Raw genomic sequence first — 20,983 nt, 5'->3', positions numbered from 1 at the left:
GCTGTTTTAGTTTGGAGGACAGGTGTCTGCTGAGAAAGGCAGGAGCTTCTCTTTGAAATGGAGAATGTAAAACCCCTCCTTCCAAATTATTATAGTTTTGAAATCAAGGGGCTCTCAGGCAAAGATATGGGAATTAGGAATATCAGTTCTTTTCTAGGGAAATTAAAATAGAAATACAGCACTACAAAGAAACAAACCCCAAACCCTGACACAGTCAGAGTACAACCTGACACCCCGTCAGGCAGGGTGTTGGCAGCAGTCCCATCCCATGGTGGCTGCATCCTCCTGCAGTGACAGATGTGGCTCAGTTGGAGCAGTGCTCCTGTACAAGGTGCAGTTTCCCTCTAAAGCTCCAGTGGTGATGTGGAGAAATCCGGTTTTCCTTTAGAGTCCAGTGGAGAAAGGGGCTCCCTTAGTGTCCCAAAACGTCTGTTTTTATTTTGGTAAGAAATGTTGGGCTCTTCCCCCTGGCTGGAGCAACTCCCAATGGGATGCAGTAATTTTATCAGTGCCACAGTGGGACTCAATGGCCATTAGCAGAAAATTACTGGCTGGAGGAAGGATGGGTTGTGAAAAGATAAAGAACAATGCCCTGCCTGGTTTCAATGGATGGCCCATTAGCAGAGTATCTCCCGTGGAGATAAGGATCACTGCCCCCACCCTCAACAGATGCTGATAGAATAGATACCTTTATCACACTCTGTATTGTAACCCAAGACAGTTGCTGACACCCAGATGTGCGGCTTATAATCGTGAAATTACTGTGCTTTGAAATATTGAAAATGCTTTGAAATTAATTCTTTATTATTATTAAAAAGAGTGCTTTCATACATCAAACAAATTAGCAAAGCATTTTAAAAAAATACACTTCACTATTTCCATTTTATCAATAATTAAAAAAAATAAAAATAGATGGTATTTAAAATATTTATACATGCTAAAAGCAATAAAATCTCTTTAGCTTTATTCCTCCCTGAGTGCATACATGACATCGTCCTGGCTGAGGTTCAGTCGCACTCTCATGTGCAGATATTTACTGCTGGCCTCCAGCAGCAAGAGCCTGCAGGCACCAAGTCTTGAACAAATTGCCATGGCTTCTGACACAGTGGGGCTCTGCAGGCCTTCCATCCTGCTCAAGGCCACGTGGTGGTGGTAGATCTGTTGAAAAAGAGAAGAAGCACACAGGTTATGTTTACTGCCTGATGCAACTGAATGTGCCAAGGTGACAGGGAGAGAAGCTGCCTGTCCCCCACATCCATGGGAGCGGAGATGAAACAGCTCCAGCCTGTTCAGATGCTGTAATTTTATATAAAAATGTTTAGAATTGCATCTTTCTACAAATATTAATATTTATAATTATATTAATATTTAGCTTCCACACTACTCATGATTACTGCAGAGTCTTCACAGCTCTGCTGGCACCCAGTATTTTATGGATCTACTAAAAAAACCAAAGCTGCCAGTGATATATCTGCCTCTATGAAGAATAACAGTGACACAGAAATTGCAATCAACTTTCAGTTTTCCTCCCTGGACTGTTGCCTGATCATTTCAGGTTCTCTTTGATTTTTTCCTGTTATAAATCATGTTAGAGTAGAAGTATGAGATGTTTCAACATGCTCATGTTTCAAAAAATAAAACCACCTTGTGACCCAGATCACTGGTGTCAGTAACACAAAAGCCTCATACCTGTTGAACTGTCGCCTCCTCGACTCCCGCCCTGCGGAACTCTGCTAAAATCGCTTTCAAGAAGATTTGTTCGTGCAACGAAGCATTCCTGAGTCAAAAAACAAAACAAACTTCCATTTGTGAAGTTCAGAACCTATGAAACATCAGGAGAAAGTCTGGAAGGGAAATTGCTTGGCAGCTACATATTTAAACACAGGATGGGCAGTTTATGTCACAAGTGGCCATTGTATCACAGCCTGCAACTCTGGCATCACAATTTTTGTTTTTGAAAAACTAGTGCTGTGAAAGAGACAGAAAAGCAAAGGAAATATTTTTACCTGATTGCATTGACATATGGTGATGAGAACATTTCATCTATGGCTTCAGTCACGTGGGCCATCCTGACCAGCTCTGGGGTTCTCTTCTGCCCGGAGAACTCGCAGATCTCCGTGGCCCTCCTGCAGATATCCAGGCACCTCCGGGCATCCCCAGAGAGCGCTGCCACCTGCAAGTGAACGTGACACATCTGTGACCTTTCCAGACAGCTGGGGAAAGAGTTTAGCAAGAATCAACAGACAAACAAACTCCAAACACACTGAGCACCCAGTGGGAAAGCAACACGTCTCTGAGCTGCTACCTTGCTACAATCCCAGAGCCTGAACAACAAAGCTTACTGACAAAAACCAACAGAAGCAACTCTCCAATCTCCCACACCCCACTCTGATCTGGTCATCATAAATTCAAGGCTGAACTTTTTTTTGTAACACAGAAGTCAGAGGTTAAAAAAAAATTAAAGGTGTGTAGTTCACTTCAAGACCTAAAGCTTTCAGAAATACCAGTTTAATTATCAGTGAAGACCTTTACCATAATCCAGGTTCATGCAAAAGGAAAAAAAAAGGGGAGTGGGCTATGACACCAAATAACTCAGTTTTTCTATACTCATTAAAATACTGATTTTAAGAGTACACTAATAATTTTAGACAGTCTCAAAGAAATATCCAGGATTTACACATCCATTTACAGTTACAAGTGCCTGAAAATTTTCAGATGTCTGAAATTTCTGAAACTAAAAAAACTTGCTAAAACTCCAACTGTGCTTTACAGTTTTAATAAAGCTATGAACATTCACCACATACTAGTACTGGCCTAGTTTTCCCAGCAGATACTGATAATATACAAAAGCCCTAGAACCCAGCTGGGGCCAAGGATGAGAAACCCTGTAGAAAATCTAATTGCAAGGTATATTTCTGTATTTTCTGAAGAAAACTCATACTAGGAAAACACTGCAATTGTTCCCTCTGCAAAACCACCACTATTACTCTTACAGAAAAGTGGTTCCTTCACAAAACAACACATACTTGTATTTATTTCTGACATATTTATGAGCATTCTTTTTTAATCCTACAATGATGTAGGATGTTTTGACATAGTTTTAATTGATTACTTTAATATAGAGCTGCTAATATAACACATTAGCAGTGCACATATCTCAATTTGAGAAGCTACTGGTCCCCAATGCATTACTTACATTTTGTACAACTGAGTATTAAGACTTGCAAACAGAACAGGTATTATCTATTATGACAGGGCACTAAGCATCTTGAGAAATAAAATTAAGAGGGCTATTTCCACTGCCACTGGCATGCTATCTTTTTCAGTATTCTCCAGTGACTCACATTATGCTAAACAGTGGAGACAGTTGACATCTTATCATCACGACTCTTGTCATGCCTTCAGCTCCTGGAATATGCTGCTGCCTTCTCAGAGTAGGTGGAAAAAGCAAGGACACTGCTCTAGCACTGTCTTCTGAGAAGATACCCTGAATAAAGTATGATCTAATTGTGCCCCACATGTCTCCAATACAGAACACAAGCACAGAACCAGGTCTGACAGCTGTTACAAAACTCTCCCTGCTGTCCCCACACTTTTCACCTGGTGCAACATGAAGGACATTGATCTGCTCTGTGCTCACCTTTCTGGAAACCAGCTGAACTGCATCCTCTTCAAATGCCTTCACACCCTTCAGTCTGGATGAAACGATTTGCTGTAACTGTTTGTAGGTGTAGGGCTGAAAGGACATTCTGGTGAGGCCCTACAACAAATGACACAACACAGTCAGGAGTTTGTGGTGCTGGAAGACTCAACTGCTCAAGCATGGCCTGTGTGGTTACTTTTACTTTTCCTGATAGGAGCAATCAGTCTTTCACTTCCTTTCCCTCCTAGTGACACGCTTGTGAAACAAATGTACAAATCCACAAAACTGTGACTGTGGACCACTGGTTGGATCTCCCCACTGAAAGGCCCAAGGAGAAAGTGAAGCTGCTATCAGAATTCAGATTTCTCTTATAAAAAGCTTTTAAACAAATTAGAGATCCCCAATACAAAAATATTTTGATTACCTCTGTCTACAATTTATTTTTTAATATAATAAACAGCAGCAGCTGTGGAAAAATACCAGTTTCCTTTAGCAAATCTGTATATGTGTGTGTTGACTTCAAATTAGCCATCAGCCAAGAATTAAAACCCTCTTTTGGCTCAGGCTAATAAGAACTGCCCTCAGATTAGAACAATCTATATTGCAGATGGTGCACTGCCTTTCATCCTACAGGAGACCTGAGTTTGGAATTCCTTATGCAAAACTTCTCTTGTGACTGACTGTATGGACTCAGCTGATCTGCAGTGGGTTTAGTGGGTGGGGGAAAGCAATTCACACCCTGTGGAGCTGTTTTTGAGTCATGAAAGGATAGAGGCACAGAGCACTGTTTCTGCAAATTATTTTTCAGAGCTGTGGTGAGATGACCTAGGAAAGTATATTCAAAACAAGTGGAGATTTTTCTTTGTTGGATACTTTTATATAATCTACCAACTGATAAAGGCAAACAGAGAAATAAGTAGGTTCCTGGAATGAAAGGGGAAAGAGGAAGGGAAACCAGAAGAGATTTCTTCTGAACTCCACAGTAAGCAGCTTAACCATGAAGCACAGCATTTGATTATCCAGATCTTAATATATTTAAAAAGGCATCCATATTCTTATTTCATTCCTACAAGAACATAGTGTACATACACAGCATAATACATGATTAGCAAACAGGCTCATGAACTTACTTTGCTAAGATTTATGTCTTCATTATCAACCCTCTGGAGAGGGAATTATAAAAAGCATTGTTCAGCTTCTGATATAACCAATCCTACTTTTCTCCTGGATTGCTTTTGATTGCATCCAGCATTTAATCTGTTCTCCTTTTATGGCATAGCAACAGAACTGCTAGGACATACCAGCCTGCTAGCTACTCTGTTCATCATGATTCTCTCTGGCAGGTCCATGGTGTTGGCAATGGCCAGGATGATCAGCTTGGAGTGCTTTTGGGTTGGCCAGTCAAATAAGTTATACATCACGTTCTGCTTCCGGGTCCACAGCAGGTCAAGCTGCAGAGATAGAGAAGAATCAGACTGGAACAAAGAATGGCCTCTTATTTGCAATACCTGGTGGGGGTCTGAGAACCAGCTCTGCCACAGAAGATTTCTCAGGTGATTTTGAACAAGCTGTCTTTGTTGCCTTTCCTTTATCCATCTACTAATAGGACTGCATTTGCTGAATTAGGGCTCTCATCTCTTTTGGAAAAGCACATTTCTACTGGATACTTGAACAGTAAATGTTAACAGCTGGAGTTTTAAAACTCTACTGTGATACTAATACTACATCTAACAAGATTCAAAGGCCCTCCAAGTGAGAACCTGAATTAGCTTACACCAAAAATAAAAGCGCATTTGATTATTACAGAAGATAGCACATTCAAGGTTTTACAAAATTGGATGTGACTTATTTTTCTGTGAGTTTTCCCACTGGAAAAGCAGCAGCTTCCAGACAAAATACAGTTGAATCCCCTGGTATTTAGAATTGACAATTTATTCCATGTCTTGGAATAACAAAACATAAAACCAGCATGGAATCCAAGGCAGAGAACAACATGGCAACAGGATACTCAGCCTTTTTAGGAAACTGAATTTAAATACGTAAGAGAAACCATTTGCATCTCCTCTCTGCTAAGTCTATTCCTGTTACATCACATGTGATACACTTAAAGCATGCACAATCTTCCATCCACCAAAAACTCACTTCTTCCAATCCTTGGAGGAAAGAAAACAAAGGATTCTTTGTCTCACCTCATCCACTATCAGCACTGTTGTCTTCCTCTTTGGTCCAGGTGTACTGAACAGCTTTGCCAGCAGAACTGCAGCATGGGTTGCTGTCACCTTCTGACCTGTTAAGAACTGCACAAGGAATGAACAAATACTGCAGGTTAATTACACCAAACCCCTGGAAATACAGAGTTTGACTCCATTCAACTTTGTCTTTCCTCAACAATTAATACCAAGCACCTGGATTATTTTTCCCATGGGGGATTAAAAAAGAAAGGAGAAAATAGCACGTAAGACACTCTGGTCTACCAAGAACTGCTCATAAAGGGTAAAAGAAACAAAACAATGCATAGCTAAAAAGAAAGGCCCACAAATTCTCTGCAATCTGTCTTAGAATCATTAAGAAATCCTGAACCCACCCAGTCTAGAGGGCTCTAAACCCAGCATATCTCTAGGGTATCTCTGAATGCACACACCTACTGAAAACCTAAGTCAGCTGACAAGAATAGCATGACTTGAGTAATTTGGACTGCTATTAAAATTCTAATGAATCATCAGCAGGATCTGTAATTAAATTTATTCAACTGTGGGCTAAAAAAATACCTGCAATACTTTTTGCAACTATGTGGCAGAACAGATGAGCTGACTGTACCTTATCTCTTCCCTTGCAAGTCCAAAGATATCCAGAAATCAAAGCATGACATTTCAAAATTACACTGCAGATGCTGAATCAATTGTTCATCATAGTGCAAAGTCCAGGAATAAAGCCAAATGGAGACTGCATTTGAAAACTGTATTTCTTTTCTAAAATCTCTTATAAACCTATGATTTGATAATTACTAAACTAGTCAGAGCACAAGGTTAATGTATCATCTCTACTTGTTTCATGTTTCCAGTTCAGTTAGGACAATCCAAAGCAGTCACAGGAAAGAGTTGAATCCCAGAGAACCCTGATTCTGCAGCTCTGGAGCTGAGTATCCAGTATACCCTGGAGTTCAGTTGCTGTGGTGGAACTGCACTCTTACTGTACCCAGATATTTAACCTCATGTCTTTCATCTGTCCAGGCTGCCAGTCCCTGTTCCAGCTCTAAACTTGGCTACAGCAGTGAGGTAACTGCAGAAGGGAAGCTCCAGAATGCTTCAGTCTGGCAAAGAAACATCAGCAAAGTGGATCTCGACCTGCAGCAATCAGGAGAGCAGCAGCAGCCCAGCTCTTAGTTAGGGTTCTTTGGCAGTAGCTGAGGCAGAAGGAATTTGAGCAGTACGTGGTTCATGTGACTTTGTACTCCCCTAAAGGACGTTTCACTGGGTTACCTCAGAGTTTAGGAGCAGTGGGGGGCAACAGATTGTACTTCCAAAGGCCTATTCTTTATTAATTTTTAGATTTTATGCTGAATGGGATAGGAACAAAGGATGTTAAAATGCATTCACACTACCATGAAACAAGGTAATTGTCAGGAAGCCTCTCACTATGCTAAAGAAACACAGTGGCCTGGCCTCAGCAAATCCCTCAGCAAGACTCTGTCTAAGCTGGTTTGAGGAAAGGATGCAAATATGCAAATTTAACTCCCAACTATGAGGACAGGGACACTAGAACACTAATGTATGCCACTCCCTGCTCAGAAAGATGATGTCAAACGTAAATAAATGGAGCAGAAGTTTATATAAAAATGGAACAGATGCTTCAGGAAACCATTTAATTTCCAGGTCACTGGTTTAAAGTTAGCCTAGACTGAGAAAGCTTTTGAGCAGTTACTGTCTAATGCCTACTGGGTGATCTTAATCCAGTCCTCAGAAGATTAATTCCCACCCATACAACACAAGCACAGTCAGTAGTCCCAGATGGATACTGCAGGCTGGTTTTTCATGGATATCAGAAATAGACTTTTGTTGACAGAGATGGTCCCTCTTTAGCTGAATTACTATTATGACTGACCAATTAACCATTAAGACCCCCTCAGTAATTATTCTTCTGCTACACTGACTTTTAGAGTTGCCACCTTAACAGTTTAAGCAGATGTGCAGAAAAAGTTACACCACAGGAGAATATAAAATGCTGGTTTAGATATCTTTTAGATGAGTAGATGCAATAAACCATGCTATTTCTCAGCCACTACCCTTATGCAGCAGAAAGCAAAACAGTCCAAGAAGTTGATTAAGGCCGTAAGTTAATTATTTTCTAACCTGCTCTAAGATAAAGGCACACAGTCCCTGGGAGGAACTGGGAAGCACTAATAAGTGCCTTAACACTGTCACATATCAAGGATCTGATGGTGAAGTGTAAGATCTCTTCTTTCAAACCCAGGAGCCACTGAAAACATTTTACTTACCTCTAATATCTGCACATAGGCTTGGTGAGGGTCTGTCAGCTTCATGCCATTGATCTCCAAAAACTGGAATGGTGGCAGTTCATCATTTTCTGCAGCTTGCTGAAGACACCGAATGACTTCATGAACAGTTGCAGTTTTACCTGTTCCAGGCACTCCAGAAATGTACATGCACCTACAAAAGGAAAACACCTCTTCAGCAGCCTGAGCAAAATGGTAACACTCCTGGGATTGAGTTGGAATTCCTGACCTCTGACACCAGTCCTGAATATTCCTCTGACACTTCAGGCAACTCCCTACATCTTACTTTATTTGCAAGCTGGGACACAATGCCTTGGAGGATCATGAGGATTTTTATTACTGAAGCAATTAACAATCTAAAAGATTTAATACATGTAATTTACCTTTCAATAAAAAAATAAAGTTTTTCAGACTTCTAAAACTGACCAGTTAGAATTTGGTCTTTAATTTGAATGTGGAGAATAAAGAAGCCCACATTATTTCTACACACAGCACCACTTAGGGAAGAAAAATACCAGAAAAATTGAGTGAGGAACTTTAAATGACGATAACTTTTTAAATATAAGTAATAAAGTATAAATTTAAAATAAAAATATATCATCTGACTGCTGTTATGCAGTAAGCAGATGTGATCTTGGTCACAGTCTTGCCAAACTCACCCTCCTGTACCATCAATAAGTTTGCTTTCCACAAAGTTATAGATATCCTGGAATTCTTCCTCACGACAAGGCAGAGATTCTGGGACAGCAGAAACATGCAGCCTTTGAATTAAAAAAGAAAAGGAAAAGAAAATTAAAATTGCTGCTCTCTCTAAAGAACTGATGCAAACAAACAGGCAGATGCTCACCTTCCTCCCGTGTGTTTTCCTAATCTCTCTTACATACTTTTAAGTCCAAGCATCAATGTCAAGTATGCCAAAAGAAACAGCCTAGTCTCTCTCTATGTGCTCTTAATTTATGCAGCAATAAAGATCTATCTGTTGTAACTCACAAACTATTTATAAGTCAGTGCAGAGGTAGGATAAAACAGAGACTGCTTATAGGAAACAGAACTAAAACCCAGTGTGAAAGACAGTCAGTCCTAAATGCCTTTTTTTTCCCACTGTGGAGATCCAGTGATACTTGTGAAGACTTTTCACACACCAAGAAGAGACAAATATTGTACCTTTACAATCTAAAGCTAATCAGAGAGGATCTTTATTTTTCTAATGTTGCACAGAATAAAGATATCTAATTCTGAAGAACTTAGCATGGACTGGTTAAAATAATTTGAAATGGCAAAAGTAGTATTTGTAAATACTACCATTATTTGTAAATCTAGTATTGTACTGTAACTTATTAAATACTCTTCCTGGATCAGAACACCATGCCTTTTTACCTATTTTATTCCAAATGGTAAAGATGACATTCCCCCTTTCAGCACAGTCTACTGATTTTCCTGAGCACAGGTTACCTTAATCTGGCCTCTTCCAGCACACTGGCTGGTTCCTGGGCTGCCTGGATGCGCCTGGGAATTTCTGGAGTTGCATTCCGGGGTGTTCTGGGTGTTCCTTTTAAAGGCTGCAAAGAGAAATTACAACCTCAAACAGACTTTCTACAAACAGCAGTTTCTGTTGGGAACAAATCATGGATATGAGTTTCCCAAACACTACTTATGCCAGAGTACAGGATGAACTGAGAACCAGTATTTACACAGGGAATTACCAAACAAGCCTTATGGTGTTTTGTTCCTAAGAGGAAAAGGGAACTGGAAAGGGGGTGGTGACAATGACACCTTTTAACTGTCAGAAGAATTTCTGAGTTGTTATTCCTTTTCTGAAGTGCTGCATAACAGAATGATCTAGTTCTGAAGAAACAGCATCCAAGCCAGTAATTTCCTTTTTCAGGCTACAGTTTTCTGATCAATATTGTCACAATATTCACAACACGCAAATGATTTATATATTGGCATAACCTACTCATATCAAAGATTAAATTAATCCAGATAATGCTTCTTTAAAAGCTAAGGGGTTCAGATACTTAACTCTGGTACATAAGCATCAAGCATTTAAATAACTGGCTCAGAAATAATAAAAGTAGCTTTTTAATATGGAACCTTACAGTTTTCCTCGGAGTCTTTGCAGGAGTGTGAACTGCTGACTTCCTTGAAGATTTTGGGGTGCTGAATATTCTGCTGGATTTAGTTTTCTTTTCTGGTGTACAGGGCACATCATCATCATCCTCCTCTTCCTCACTACTTGAAGAGTAGGAACTGTCAGAGCCAGACAGATGATCTTCCTGGTCCAACATGCTATGAGAACCAGAAATTACTTGAGTTTAAAAAAAAAAATACAAGTCCACACATCACAGAGCGACATTTGTACACTTCCAGCTTTTTCTGGAGTTCTTGTAATCAGCAAGCAAAAATATTTTCCACTTCTGCTGCTAATTTTTCATGGCTTTTTAACAGACTGGTTTAAAGAAAGTCAGTTTTCTGAAGAACATCATGAGACAGCTTTATGTTTCTGAACATAAATCAGTTTTACTCAAGTTGCAATTAAGCTGTGTTTCTAGAATTTCAGTATTAAGCCAGACAAGCTCTCAAGGCTTCAAGCTCTCATGGTTTCCAGCTGTCAACAGCAATCAGAACAGGAGATCATGGCAGCAGGGTTTACCTGATCTGCTCTGCAATGAGAGCACTTGTTTTCTGTACACATGTTCTGCGAGAACGAGGGGTCAGCACAGGGCTCTGATATCCACCTAAACTGGAAAGAAAGAAAACAAAGCTGGTTGTATTCCCTCTCTTTGCATCACACTTGTAAGGACACAGAGAATGCCTTTCAAACTTCAGGCTCAATTGTTACCACTGTCCATCCAGCATGAATTCTTATTTGTTATTTACAGATGGGCTATAGCATGGATGCTGGCAGCACAATTTCCCCCCTCTTGCACAATGTCTTCAATACACATTTGCCAAGGAAAACAAAATATTTGCCGCATTTTGCACTGCCAAACTGAAGGGAGAGAGGCTCAGAACAGCTGTGGTTTTATTTTATTGAGAGGTACAGGGTTTTTTCCTATTTTTTTTCATAAGAGAAATATAAGAAAAAAATTATTTTCTCTAGGCATTTCCTTTATTTGCCCTTTGGAATGTATTTGTCTCTGTGTGATATTCCTTGGTTGTCTTCCTGAGTGCTTTTTCATCCCTGCCACTGAAACATTTCAGTACTGGTTCTAAGTATGAAATGAGATTAATTACAGACACTTTTATTATTTGTTGACAGTTCTTAAAAAGTTTTTTTAGATCTATAAATACTACTGAAATGCCATTACTTTATCAATGAAAGGTAAACATTTTCATGCTATATATAATTAGTGACAAAAAAGGGGAAGAAATTCTGTTGTTGCATTCAAATATTTACTCTTGGAAAGGAGGAAAAGGTCTGCTTTCTGGCTTCCTGCAACATTTTGCACAAGAAAATCTGTTCCATTCTTCTCCTCACCCAGTTTATGCCATTTTTAAAGACTATGTGAAGATATACTTGAATAGCTGTGCTTTTTGGGCTTTGATTTCTTTCCTACATAAAAATTAGCATGGAAGTATGCATACAATTCTCATGAAGACTCTTCTGAGGCCGTTTTACAGCCCAGCATCCCTCAACACTTGCCACAAGCTGGGCACATCTGAGCCTTGACAAAGGAGTGCAGGGAAACTATTTTGATCCATGTTGATGGGTACAATCATCATGAGCACAATGATCAATACTTTAGTTTTCTCTCATGTCATCCTCCCATTCCCACTTCTGTTCTTGGAGCGATGAACTGCTTTTTTGTCTGAAAAGTCAAGTCCTCTTTGGATCTCCCTGATCATTCATTCACCTTCCAGTAATATTTTCTAAAGTTTCATTGCAGTGCACTCATCACTGCTGAGGCTCTCCCCCTCCTCTCCTTCTCTCAACAGGCAAAACATGGCACATGCAGAAACTTCACCTACTTTTCTCTCCAGAAGTCTTCCATGAATGTGTTTTAAGAGGGCTTCAAACAAATAGAAATCCCATACAAAAATAATGACAAAAATGCTGTCACTTACGATGGAATGTCATCTTTCTCATGAAGATTCTTGTCTTTATCACTGAAATCCTTGACCTTAGTGTAGGGGGACAATTGTATAGTGTCACTGAACCTCTGACAGTGCTCTGCTCTCTCAGATGTTGACTTGGACTTATCATTGCTGCAGGAGATCTTTGGTGGTGAGCCTAAAATGTCACTTGTGAATTTCACTTTTCTTTTAGTGGCTGATGGCTTTAATGGTGCTATGTGATCATAGTCATCATCCAACAGACCCAGAACTTCACATCCCAGCAGCCTGCCTTTGGACCTTGTGGGACCTAGAAATGAAAAGCAAAATGAACTTTTGTCAGATTTCAATATGGTTGGTTTGGTTCACTTTCAGAAGACATGGTATATCTTGAAAGCAGATGGACATTTCACTCTAGGAACTGGATTGCTAGAAGGCACTTCCTCTGAAAAATTACTAAACAGAAGGAAGACAAACAGATTTTTTCAGTTTTCTAACCCACCTCCACCACTTACAACTTCAGTTCCATGTTGAAAATACTGCATGTTACAGAGGATCAAATGTACTTATTCAACCAGCCAAATGTAAACATTTTAGTACACAATTAGTCAGAAGATTAAAGAAAGTGGGACATTCTGAGGTCAAGCGAGGCTGATTTCAGTCAACAAGCACTTTCATTTCTATTTATCAGATACAAATAAACCATTTGCAGCAGCAGTTGGATATATGCAGTACAGTGCTGGAGACAACAGACAAGACAAACAAGTGATGTGCCTACAAGGTTTGGGCTGATGCCAAAGCCTGAACAAGGTAGCTAAAAACATTGACATTGAATGTTAACAGTTTGAACTAGCCAAAAGGGAGAAGCACAGAACACATACAGAATTACTGAATGAACAGAATATTGCCATATACATACTGTTTAACTCCAGCTTCTTCCTTGCTGTTGGGGTTTTGATGTCATTATTAGCCACCCTTTGAGAATGCCTCTCCTTAGCAAGGGAGGACTTGGAAGAAGAATGTTTGGATTCTATTTCCATATTGATCTTTTTTGTTTTTGTGGCACTCTGAACAACACTCTCAGTCTCTCTTTTCACAGGTGTAAGGATGTCTGAAGGAATAAACTCTTTTGAAGAGTTTGTGATGACACCTCTTGCCTTGTTAGCTTCTTTCAGCTTAGAGAATGTGTCCGGGGACAAAACCTTAAAGCACTTCCCATCCCAAGACTGTTTGACATAGAAAGTTTGTTCCTTGTTTAATGTAATAATAGGCAGCTCCTCACCCAGATGTAGTGGTAATACCTGCAAAAACAGGAAATATCAAAACACACATACATTAACATTTACTGTTAATTTAGAATTCAGCGATCTTCTATTCAAAGATCTTATTACTGCAGCTCATGCAATCCTTAGTTTCTAATTTACACTAAGGGTTGTTGCTGTTTCTTTCTTCCCTCCTTGCGTAGAAGAGTTGCAGTACATACCATGATGCTTTTAATAATGGTCTCTGCAGCTATATCGGTGTCATAGCCAAGAACTTGATCAAAAAACACCTCCTGGGCAGAAATCTCTCTTTTAAGCAGCTTCCGTTTGTTCTGAGGTATCTCCCCCAAACGACAGAACCACTGCACAACTGCACGCTTGTGCTGAGCACCTGCAACAAGGAGAGGAAGTCAGGGAACAGCAGAATTATACTGTGCACAAACAGTGCCAGACTTCAGCTGAAATCCTCCCTCAACACAGGTGAGAAAGCATCTAGTAAGAGACTGGTAAATCCCATTTTCTAAGATCAATTTGAATGTTTGAGTTGAATATTTTAAGGGCTAACACATGCACAGGGTCTCAATCACAAAAATACCTGGAGACCAGCTCCAGATCACCAGTTTATCTATCACAAACAAAGAGGTTCATTATTTGCATAGATGTGATCTCCTCAAACCCTCCTAACTGAAAGCAGTGACATAGAAAGAGAACTGAGAAATTTCAGGACGTTATTTGTAGTGCCATTGTACTTTGAAAACCCAGAAGCACTTTTTTCACTGGCTGACAAACCAGGGAATATTGTTTATAAAATATCTCATTTTTAAGGAAGTTTAATTCCAGCATGAAACGAATATTCAGTAGTGCTATAAAAACAAGTGCATTAGTAAATAAATAAGATAGAATTACATGTATTTATGTTTTTAAAAAGGTAAAGAATATTAAAAACCCTTAAAGTATTATTATTATCATCGCACAAAAAAAGCTGCTCAAAGTAATCAGATATAGTCAAGGAGCAGTTCCCAATTCAGACTCAGACAATTTTTGTATCATCCACCTCTCATGATTTATCTTTTCGTATCTATCTATCTCTGGTTAGATTGCATTCTCCAATTTCTAAATAAAGCATGAGCTCCCATTGTCTTCCTCAAGGACCACTCCTTTTAAATCAGACAGCTACATAAAAACACTGTAAAAAATTAGTGCTTAAATTGCAGTGTGCTTAAATTTCCATTTATGTATCATATTTAGCTGAAATTAGCCATCAGCCCCAAATATTTGGAGGAGCATGTGAATACAGATGCAATGATTACCAAACCCTGATTTTCTTAATAAATTAGGCCAGTGACATAGTGTTAATGCTAACTACACCCCCATGAAAAAGGTAACTTTAAAACATTTTAAATTTTCTTACACAGAATGTCAGTTTTTAGTTCTCTTACCATCTTCATATAAATCCTTGAGCTGTGCCACATAAGGCTGATCTGCATTCGCTCCTTCTACTAAAATAAAGTCACCAAGCTGTATACAGGTTTCTGTTTTGCTGTTTTCTGATTTAATAAGGATCCCCCTAGAAAGTAACAGACATAAAAAGATTAAGACAATTTCATATTCTTTATAATCCACCTATCATTAGGCACGATATCCTGTCAACTTTACAGTTAGTTTTGCCCCTTCTTGCAATACTGACAACTTAGTTCCCTGATTAGAAGGTTTCATATGTAGTTCAATTAGTTAAAAACTATTCACAGATTTGGTTAAAAGTTTTTGCTTATACAGGATACAGTTTATAATTCAAGAGTTTAGTGACAATGCTTTTGTTACATATACTACATGTATATGTTACAGTGTCGCTACAAAAAATACTCAAAACCTTACTCGTATTGCCACTGACTGCCACATTAAACTAAACAATGTCAGAAAGGTAAAGAAACATCCATTGCGTTTCCCTTAGCAAAACAGAAATAAACGTTATTTACTTGTACTGGGAAGTTCTCAGCTTTCTGTCTGAACCCACGGGTTTTCCATACCAGGAGTAGATAAGTTTACTTTGCTGCCGGGTGTTCATGATTCCCAAGGAAAAGCTAAAACAAACAAACACTTTTAGATTATTACTTAAAACCAACAAAAGTTAAGATGGGAAGATACAAAGAACTGCTATCAATTCTTCCGGCGGAAGAACGGTGGTTAACAGAGATCTCGAAGTCACCTTCCCCAAACCCCCCACACACCTCTCCTGAGGAATGAGGAGAAAGGGAAGATATTTAGGAGTAACTTGTTCCTCAATTCCTTTTCCATTCCCCGCGGCTCCCCGGCCCTCACCGCCATGGCGGGGCCGGCTGCCCGCCCCGGGGACACCGAACCTCGCTGCAGCTGCCCGAGACCGTCACCCACGTTTCACTTTCGCTCAATTCTTACGGTTTCGTTATGGGTTTTAATTCTTTTTTTTTTTTTTTTAATTTTTTTTTCTTTTTCCTAAGCAAGAATTTTTGTCTAGAAAGTCGAGGGAAAGCCACGCACAGCCCGCAGTGCCGATCACCGGCCCAGCCCGGCTGGCACATGGCGGCTGAGGGGCCGGGAGGCGGGGAGGGACACGGGGAGGGACAGCGAGGGGCTCCGGCAGCACCGCAGAGCCGCTGATCCCACAGAGCCGCTGATCCCACAGAGCCGCTGATCCCACAGAGCCACAGATCCCATAGAGCCGCTGATCCCACAGAGCCACAGATCCCATAGAGCCACTGATCCCACAGAGCCACCGACCCCACAGAGCCGCTGATCCCACAGAGCCACAGATCCCACAGATCCCACAGAGCCACAGATCCCATAGAGCCACCGATCCCACAGAGCCGCTGATCCCACAGAGCCACTGATCCCACAGAGCCACAGAGCCACTGATCCCACAGAGCCACCGACCCCACAGAGCCCTCACACAACCCCGAACCGGCCCGATGCCCTCACACAACCCCGAGCCGGCCCGATGCCCTCACACAGCCCCGAGCCGGCCCTATTTCCTCACAGAGCCGGGGAGCCTGGAACACACCCCAGCGCTCTATCCGCTCCCACCTCCCCGCTCCCCGTCCCGGAGGACGCTGCACAGGATCGTGTTCCGGGATATCTCTAGAGAGGGAGAGTACCCGCTCTGTCCCAGCGCACCGTGTCCCCTGTGTCCCCTCACGGCCCCAGCTCACCGTGTCCCCTCAGCGCCGCGATAGAACTTCGCGCCAAAGCGCGAGCGGAGCCCCGCCCCCGGCGCGCGCGCGCACGGGGCGGGCGGAGCGCGGCCCCGCCATGTTCGTTCCGGGCGGGCGCGGAGGAGGCGGCGGCGGCTCCGCCCCGGAGGCGGAAGGGGAAGGGGAAGGGGAAGCGGGAGCGGCGCGGCCCTCAGGGGAGCGGGGCTGGGGGGCTGAGCTCGGGGCTGTACGGCCGCCGCCATGGCCAACCGCACGGTGAAGGACGCGCACAGCATCCACGGCACCAACCCGCAGTACCTGGTGGAGAAGATCATCCGCACGCGCATCTACGAGTCCAAGTACTGGAAGGAGGAATGTTTCGGCCTCACGGGTATGGCGGGGGCAGGCCGGGCGGGCCGGGCCGGGGGGAGCCCGCGCTGACGCTGTCCCGTCCCTCTCGCAGCCGAGCTGGTGGTGGACAAGGCCATGGAGCTGAAGTACGTGGGGGGAGTCTATGGAGGGAACATTAAACCCACGCCCTTCTTGTGCCTGACGCTGAAGATGCTGCAGATCCAGCCCGAGAAGGACATCATCGTGGAGTTCATAAAGAACGAAGACTTCAAGTAAGTTATAGTGTCATTTTTGCCTTGTTGAAGTTGTTGTACCGAGGGAAAGTGCCCAAAACAGCCAGGGAAACCTCAGGGTTCAGGGTTTAGCTCTCAGTGCGCCCTGATAAATTTGCTTGCTCAAGCTTTTCTTCTTGCTTTCAAGACAGCTCTCCTTGTCACCTGCCTTGTTGGAAGGGCTCTTCTTTGTGGCAATAAACCTTTGTTATAATAAACCTCTGCCTGAAGTATTGGAATGGGCTGCATGTTAATCTACTTTTTCTTCAGTATTTTTTCCAGCTTTGTCAGTGTTAATGCCCTCATACAGACATTATGTATGTTAATGTTTTGATAGTATCAAGGAAGTGATGGAGCAAATCTAAATGGTTTTGTATTCTGCCAGTGTACTGATTTTCTTCCGAAACTTGTAGGGAAAAGGTCTTTTTTTATCCAAACTGCTCTGTGTGCAGGAAGCTGAGATCCATGGAAAGGTTTCTTTTTTTCCTTTCCAGGTATGTCCGAATGCTTGGAGCACTGTACATGAGACTGACAGGCACTGCCATCGACTGCTACAAGTACTTGGAACCGCTGTACAACGACTATAGAAAAATTAAAAGTCAGAACAGAAATGGGGGTAAACATTCTTATGTCTGTTTAGCAATATAAATCTTAAAAATTGTGGCATAACCTGTTGTGGCATAAGTTGTCTGAAGTGTTTCATCTTTACTTTAGTCTCTAGTGTTAATTTTGTCTTTTGAATGCTGTTTTTCACCCCCAGAATTTGAGCTGATGCACGTGGATGAATTTATTGATGAGCTACTCCATGAGGAACGTGTTTGTGACATCATCCTGCCTCGACTGCAGGTTGGGAAATGTAGATGGTTATGGAATTCCTAACTGCATCCAGTTCAGTAGCTGGACTGGCTGCTGGCTTGTTGTGTAAGCTATGGTTGCCTCCTTAGGTGTTTGTTCTTACTTGGGTTATGTGGAATAAAGTTGCAATTTCTCCTAGAAACGGTATGTCCTGGAAGAAGCTGAGCAACTTGAGCCTCGTGTTAGTGCTCTGGAAGAAGACATGGATGATGTAGAATCTAGTGAGGAGGAGGAAGAAGAAGATGAAAAGGTTGGTGAGCTGTTTTGGAAAGGAATAGTTGAAGCTGAACCCCTTTAAGACACTTCATTTGAGGGGAGGCACCAGGAGGCTGCTGACAACTCTTACCTCCCTTCATAATGTATTTTCATATAAGCAGCTTGTGAGGACTTGGACCCTGAAGCAACTCTCAGATGTCCATGTCTTCCTGTCTCTCGAATTCCACAAACCTGTATCTGTTCTGTGTTAAGCTTATTTAGATCAATTGATTTACATGCATATCTGATGGAGAGAACTAAAGGTGATGATGGAGCATCCTGTGACCATCAGGATGGTACAGTCACTGCTGTTCTTCCTTAGAACCAGCACTATGAGAAGTGTCTGTTAGAATTTCCAGCTGGCAGTTTTGGGCAGCACCCCTCACTCCTGAATAAGAAATACTTGTGGATGGGAAAGCTTGGCTGCCTGACTTTCGCAGTTTATATTCATTGTTCGGGAATTTTTAGTGATAGCATCAAACCTTGCTGAAACAAGACTTACAGATCCTCCTCTCACTGGTCTACAGCTGGAGCGGATCCCATCTCCTGACCACCGCAGAAGGGGCTACAGGGACCTGGACAAGCCCCGCCGGTCTCCGGTGGTGCGGTACCGGCGCAGCCGCAGCAGGTCCCCACGGAGGTGAGGTGACTCTTCCTTGACCAGTGTTTTTACCTGTTGTGCTGAGATGGCTGGAGCACAGCAGTGAAGGTGGCAGTTCAGCCACAACCTCCCACATCTAGTTCCTTTAGCACTTCCTGAAGTGAGGAGTTGCAGTGCACAGCCACAGTCAACCCTCTGCCTGTTTCTCCAGTCATTCTCTTAACTCTTGAACTTGTTGGCCAATTTTAGCTGAATTTGACAATACAATGAAGATGTTAAGGAGAACTAAGTGCTTTGTTTTCATGTAAGCCAGAGGCTGCAGAGAAAATCCTATTGATTACTCTTACTGATACTGAACCAGAAAAAAGTCATCATTAAACTCTTGGTCACTGCATGGTCCAGTCCTAAGCAGGTCCATGTGTAGCAGGACAAAAACAGTAATAGGAAGTAAAAGCCCTGGTGGTGTTGCTGAAGGATGTGGGAAATGAAACAGCTGTTCTAATGATTTTTAGTGATTTTTTGCTTTTCTCCCCCATTTGCAGGCGCAGTCGCTCTCCAAAGAGAAGAAGGTACTCTTTAATTCTGTTATTTAAACTGAGCAGTGTGCATTTGTAGTAGAGCTCTCTTACAAGTACTCTTTAATTCTGTTATTTAAACTGAGCAGTGTGCATTTGTAGTACAGCTCTCTTACAAGTACTCTTTAATTCTGTTATTTAAGCTGAGCAGTGTGCATTTGTAGTACAGCTCTCTTACAAGCTGCCTTTCCCTCAGCCCATCACCGCGCCGGGAGCGGCATCGCAGCAAAAGCCCGAGACGGCACCGGAGCAGATCCCGGGAGAGACGCCACAGATCAAGATCTAAATCTCCAGGTATTTCTGCCACCTCCAGAGTAACTCTGGCAAGTCTTTATCAGTAGCACATCCACTGCAAGAAAAATCTGTGTCACCATATTGAGATGATAGCACAGGTGTTAAATCCAGCTGATAAAACTGCTGCTTGCATGAAAGCAGAGCTGGGGAACTCCTTTAATTGCTGCAGAATTGTCTTGAGTAAGTTTTCAGATACTTGCCAGGAGGTTAATTTGAGTGGTTAAAGCTAGGGTTGTTCTGGCAGTATGTAGCACACTTGGTCACTAGAAGCAGATGGCATTAGCAAAACAGTGAAGAATTCCAGTGGCAATGGAAATAATTAATTGCCATTTTATCTCACAGGGCATCATCGTAGTCACAGACACAGAAGTCATTCCAAATCACCTGAAAGGTAAAGGCTTAGCCTATTTCTTAAGTGCAGTTTGGGAATTAAAGATAGGTTTTACAGTATTGGTTTTTTTGGTTTTTCTGTTTCAGATCTAAGAAAAGTCACAAAAAGAGTCGGCGAGGGAATGAATAACAAACAAAACCCAGCCCACCATTCAAGGGCCTTGAACTGCAGTCTCATGCTGTCCTATTTGATCTACAGGACAGCTGGCTCTGTACTGGCTGCTTTAGCAGTCCCTTTCTTCCATCTTTCTCATTTTGTTGTCTTGGATTTTTTTATTAAAGGTAAGCTAAGGATACTTTTTATGTAGTTAGTTATTCATCCTTGTCATAGAATTTGAAGGTTGTTTTTTAATTGTTTCTCTTGAAGCCTGTAAAAACTTAATGAGGAGCAATAAAAAAAGGAAGATTTGTCTTTAGAGGCTTCTGGCTGTTTCCTTCATAATATTTTGTTGAGATATCCCCTGGTTGAAGCTGGCTTCCTTCTCAAATCAGGGCATTGTTTTGTCAAACTGTCCCTGCAGTCAGGTGCCAAAGGAAGTCTGTATTCAGTCATAAACACAGCAAGGCTCCCAGCCCTGGCCTCTCAGAGCCCCAGTACAGGAGAGGAAGCCAGGCTGTCACAATCCAGTGTGTTGACTAAAAGCTCACTTGAAAGTGCTCTGCAACATGTGGTTGGCATTGGTGCTTTGTAAAAATAACACTTCAGGATAATCTGCTGCTTCTGATGATGCCATCAGAGATTTCAGAAG

The 20,983-nt window shown here is 41.8% G+C and overlaps 2 protein-coding genes across 2 annotated transcripts; one reads left to right on the top strand and one right to left on the bottom strand.

Moving 5' to 3' along the window:
• Window positions 1-963: 963 nt before the first annotated feature.
• Window positions 964-16,723, bottom strand: ORC1 (origin recognition complex subunit 1). The gene is made up of 17 exons (XM_033067708.1): window positions 16,660-16,723; window positions 15,451-15,555; window positions 14,914-15,041; window positions 13,696-13,865; window positions 13,132-13,513; window positions 12,225-12,522; window positions 10,810-10,899; window positions 10,256-10,445; window positions 9,609-9,715; window positions 8,816-8,917; window positions 8,139-8,310; window positions 5,833-5,940; window positions 4,945-5,094; window positions 3,641-3,760; window positions 2,007-2,173; window positions 1,690-1,777; window positions 964-1,158 (listed from the first exon to the last, which is right to left on the bottom strand). The coding sequence occupies exons 2-17, from the start codon at window positions 15,537-15,539 to the stop codon at window positions 964-966; spliced, it is 2,556 nt and encodes an 851-aa protein (XP_032923599.1). The 5' UTR covers window positions 15,540-15,555; window positions 16,660-16,723.
• Window positions 16,724-16,830: 107 nt separating this feature from the next.
• On the top strand, window positions 16,831-20,650 carry PRPF38A (pre-mRNA processing factor 38A). Its single transcript, XM_033068146.1, has 10 exons — window positions 16,831-17,032; window positions 17,105-17,264; window positions 17,759-17,880; window positions 18,025-18,110; window positions 18,259-18,369; window positions 18,902-19,014; window positions 19,518-19,544; window positions 19,747-19,844; window positions 20,187-20,235; window positions 20,322-20,650. The coding sequence occupies exons 1-10, from the start codon at window positions 16,903-16,905 to the stop codon at window positions 20,362-20,364; spliced, it is 939 nt and encodes a 312-aa protein (XP_032924037.1). The 5' UTR covers window positions 16,831-16,902; the 3' UTR covers window positions 20,365-20,650.
• The last annotated feature ends 333 nt before the right edge of the window (window positions 20,651-20,983 follow it).

Source organism: Catharus ustulatus, chromosome 9 (genome assembly GCF_009819885.2).
Source record: "Catharus ustulatus isolate bCatUst1 chromosome 9, bCatUst1.pri.v2, whole genome shotgun sequence".
Lineage (NCBI taxonomy): Eukaryota > Metazoa > Chordata > Aves > Passeriformes > Turdidae > Catharus > Catharus ustulatus.
The sequence above is the reverse complement of the archived record's forward strand: the minus strand, read 5'-3'. Positions and strand labels throughout refer to the sequence as shown.

Coding starts and splice junctions, on each gene's coding strand:
- ORC1 (XM_033067708.1), bottom strand. CDS start 15,539: ATGAACACCCGGCAGCAAAGTAAACTTATCTACTCCTGGTATGGAAAA. Junction 13,514..13,695: donor CCATTATTAAAAGCATCATG/GTATGTACTGCA, acceptor CTGTTTTTGCAG/GTATTACCACTACATCTGGG. Junction 5,941..8,138: donor CCTATGTGCAGATATTAGAG/GTAAGTAAAATG, acceptor TTCCTTGTGCAG/TTCTTAACAGGTCAGAAGGT.
- PRPF38A (XM_033068146.1), top strand. CDS start 16,903: ATGGCCAACCGCACGGTGAAGGACGCGCACAGCATCCACGGCACCAAC. Junction 18,370..18,901: donor AGGAAGAAGAAGATGAAAAG/GTTGGTGAGCTG, acceptor ACTGGTCTACAG/CTGGAGCGGATCCCATCTCC. Junction 19,545..19,746: donor CGCTCTCCAAAGAGAAGAAG/GTACTCTTTAAT, acceptor CCTTTCCCTCAG/CCCATCACCGCGCCGGGAGC.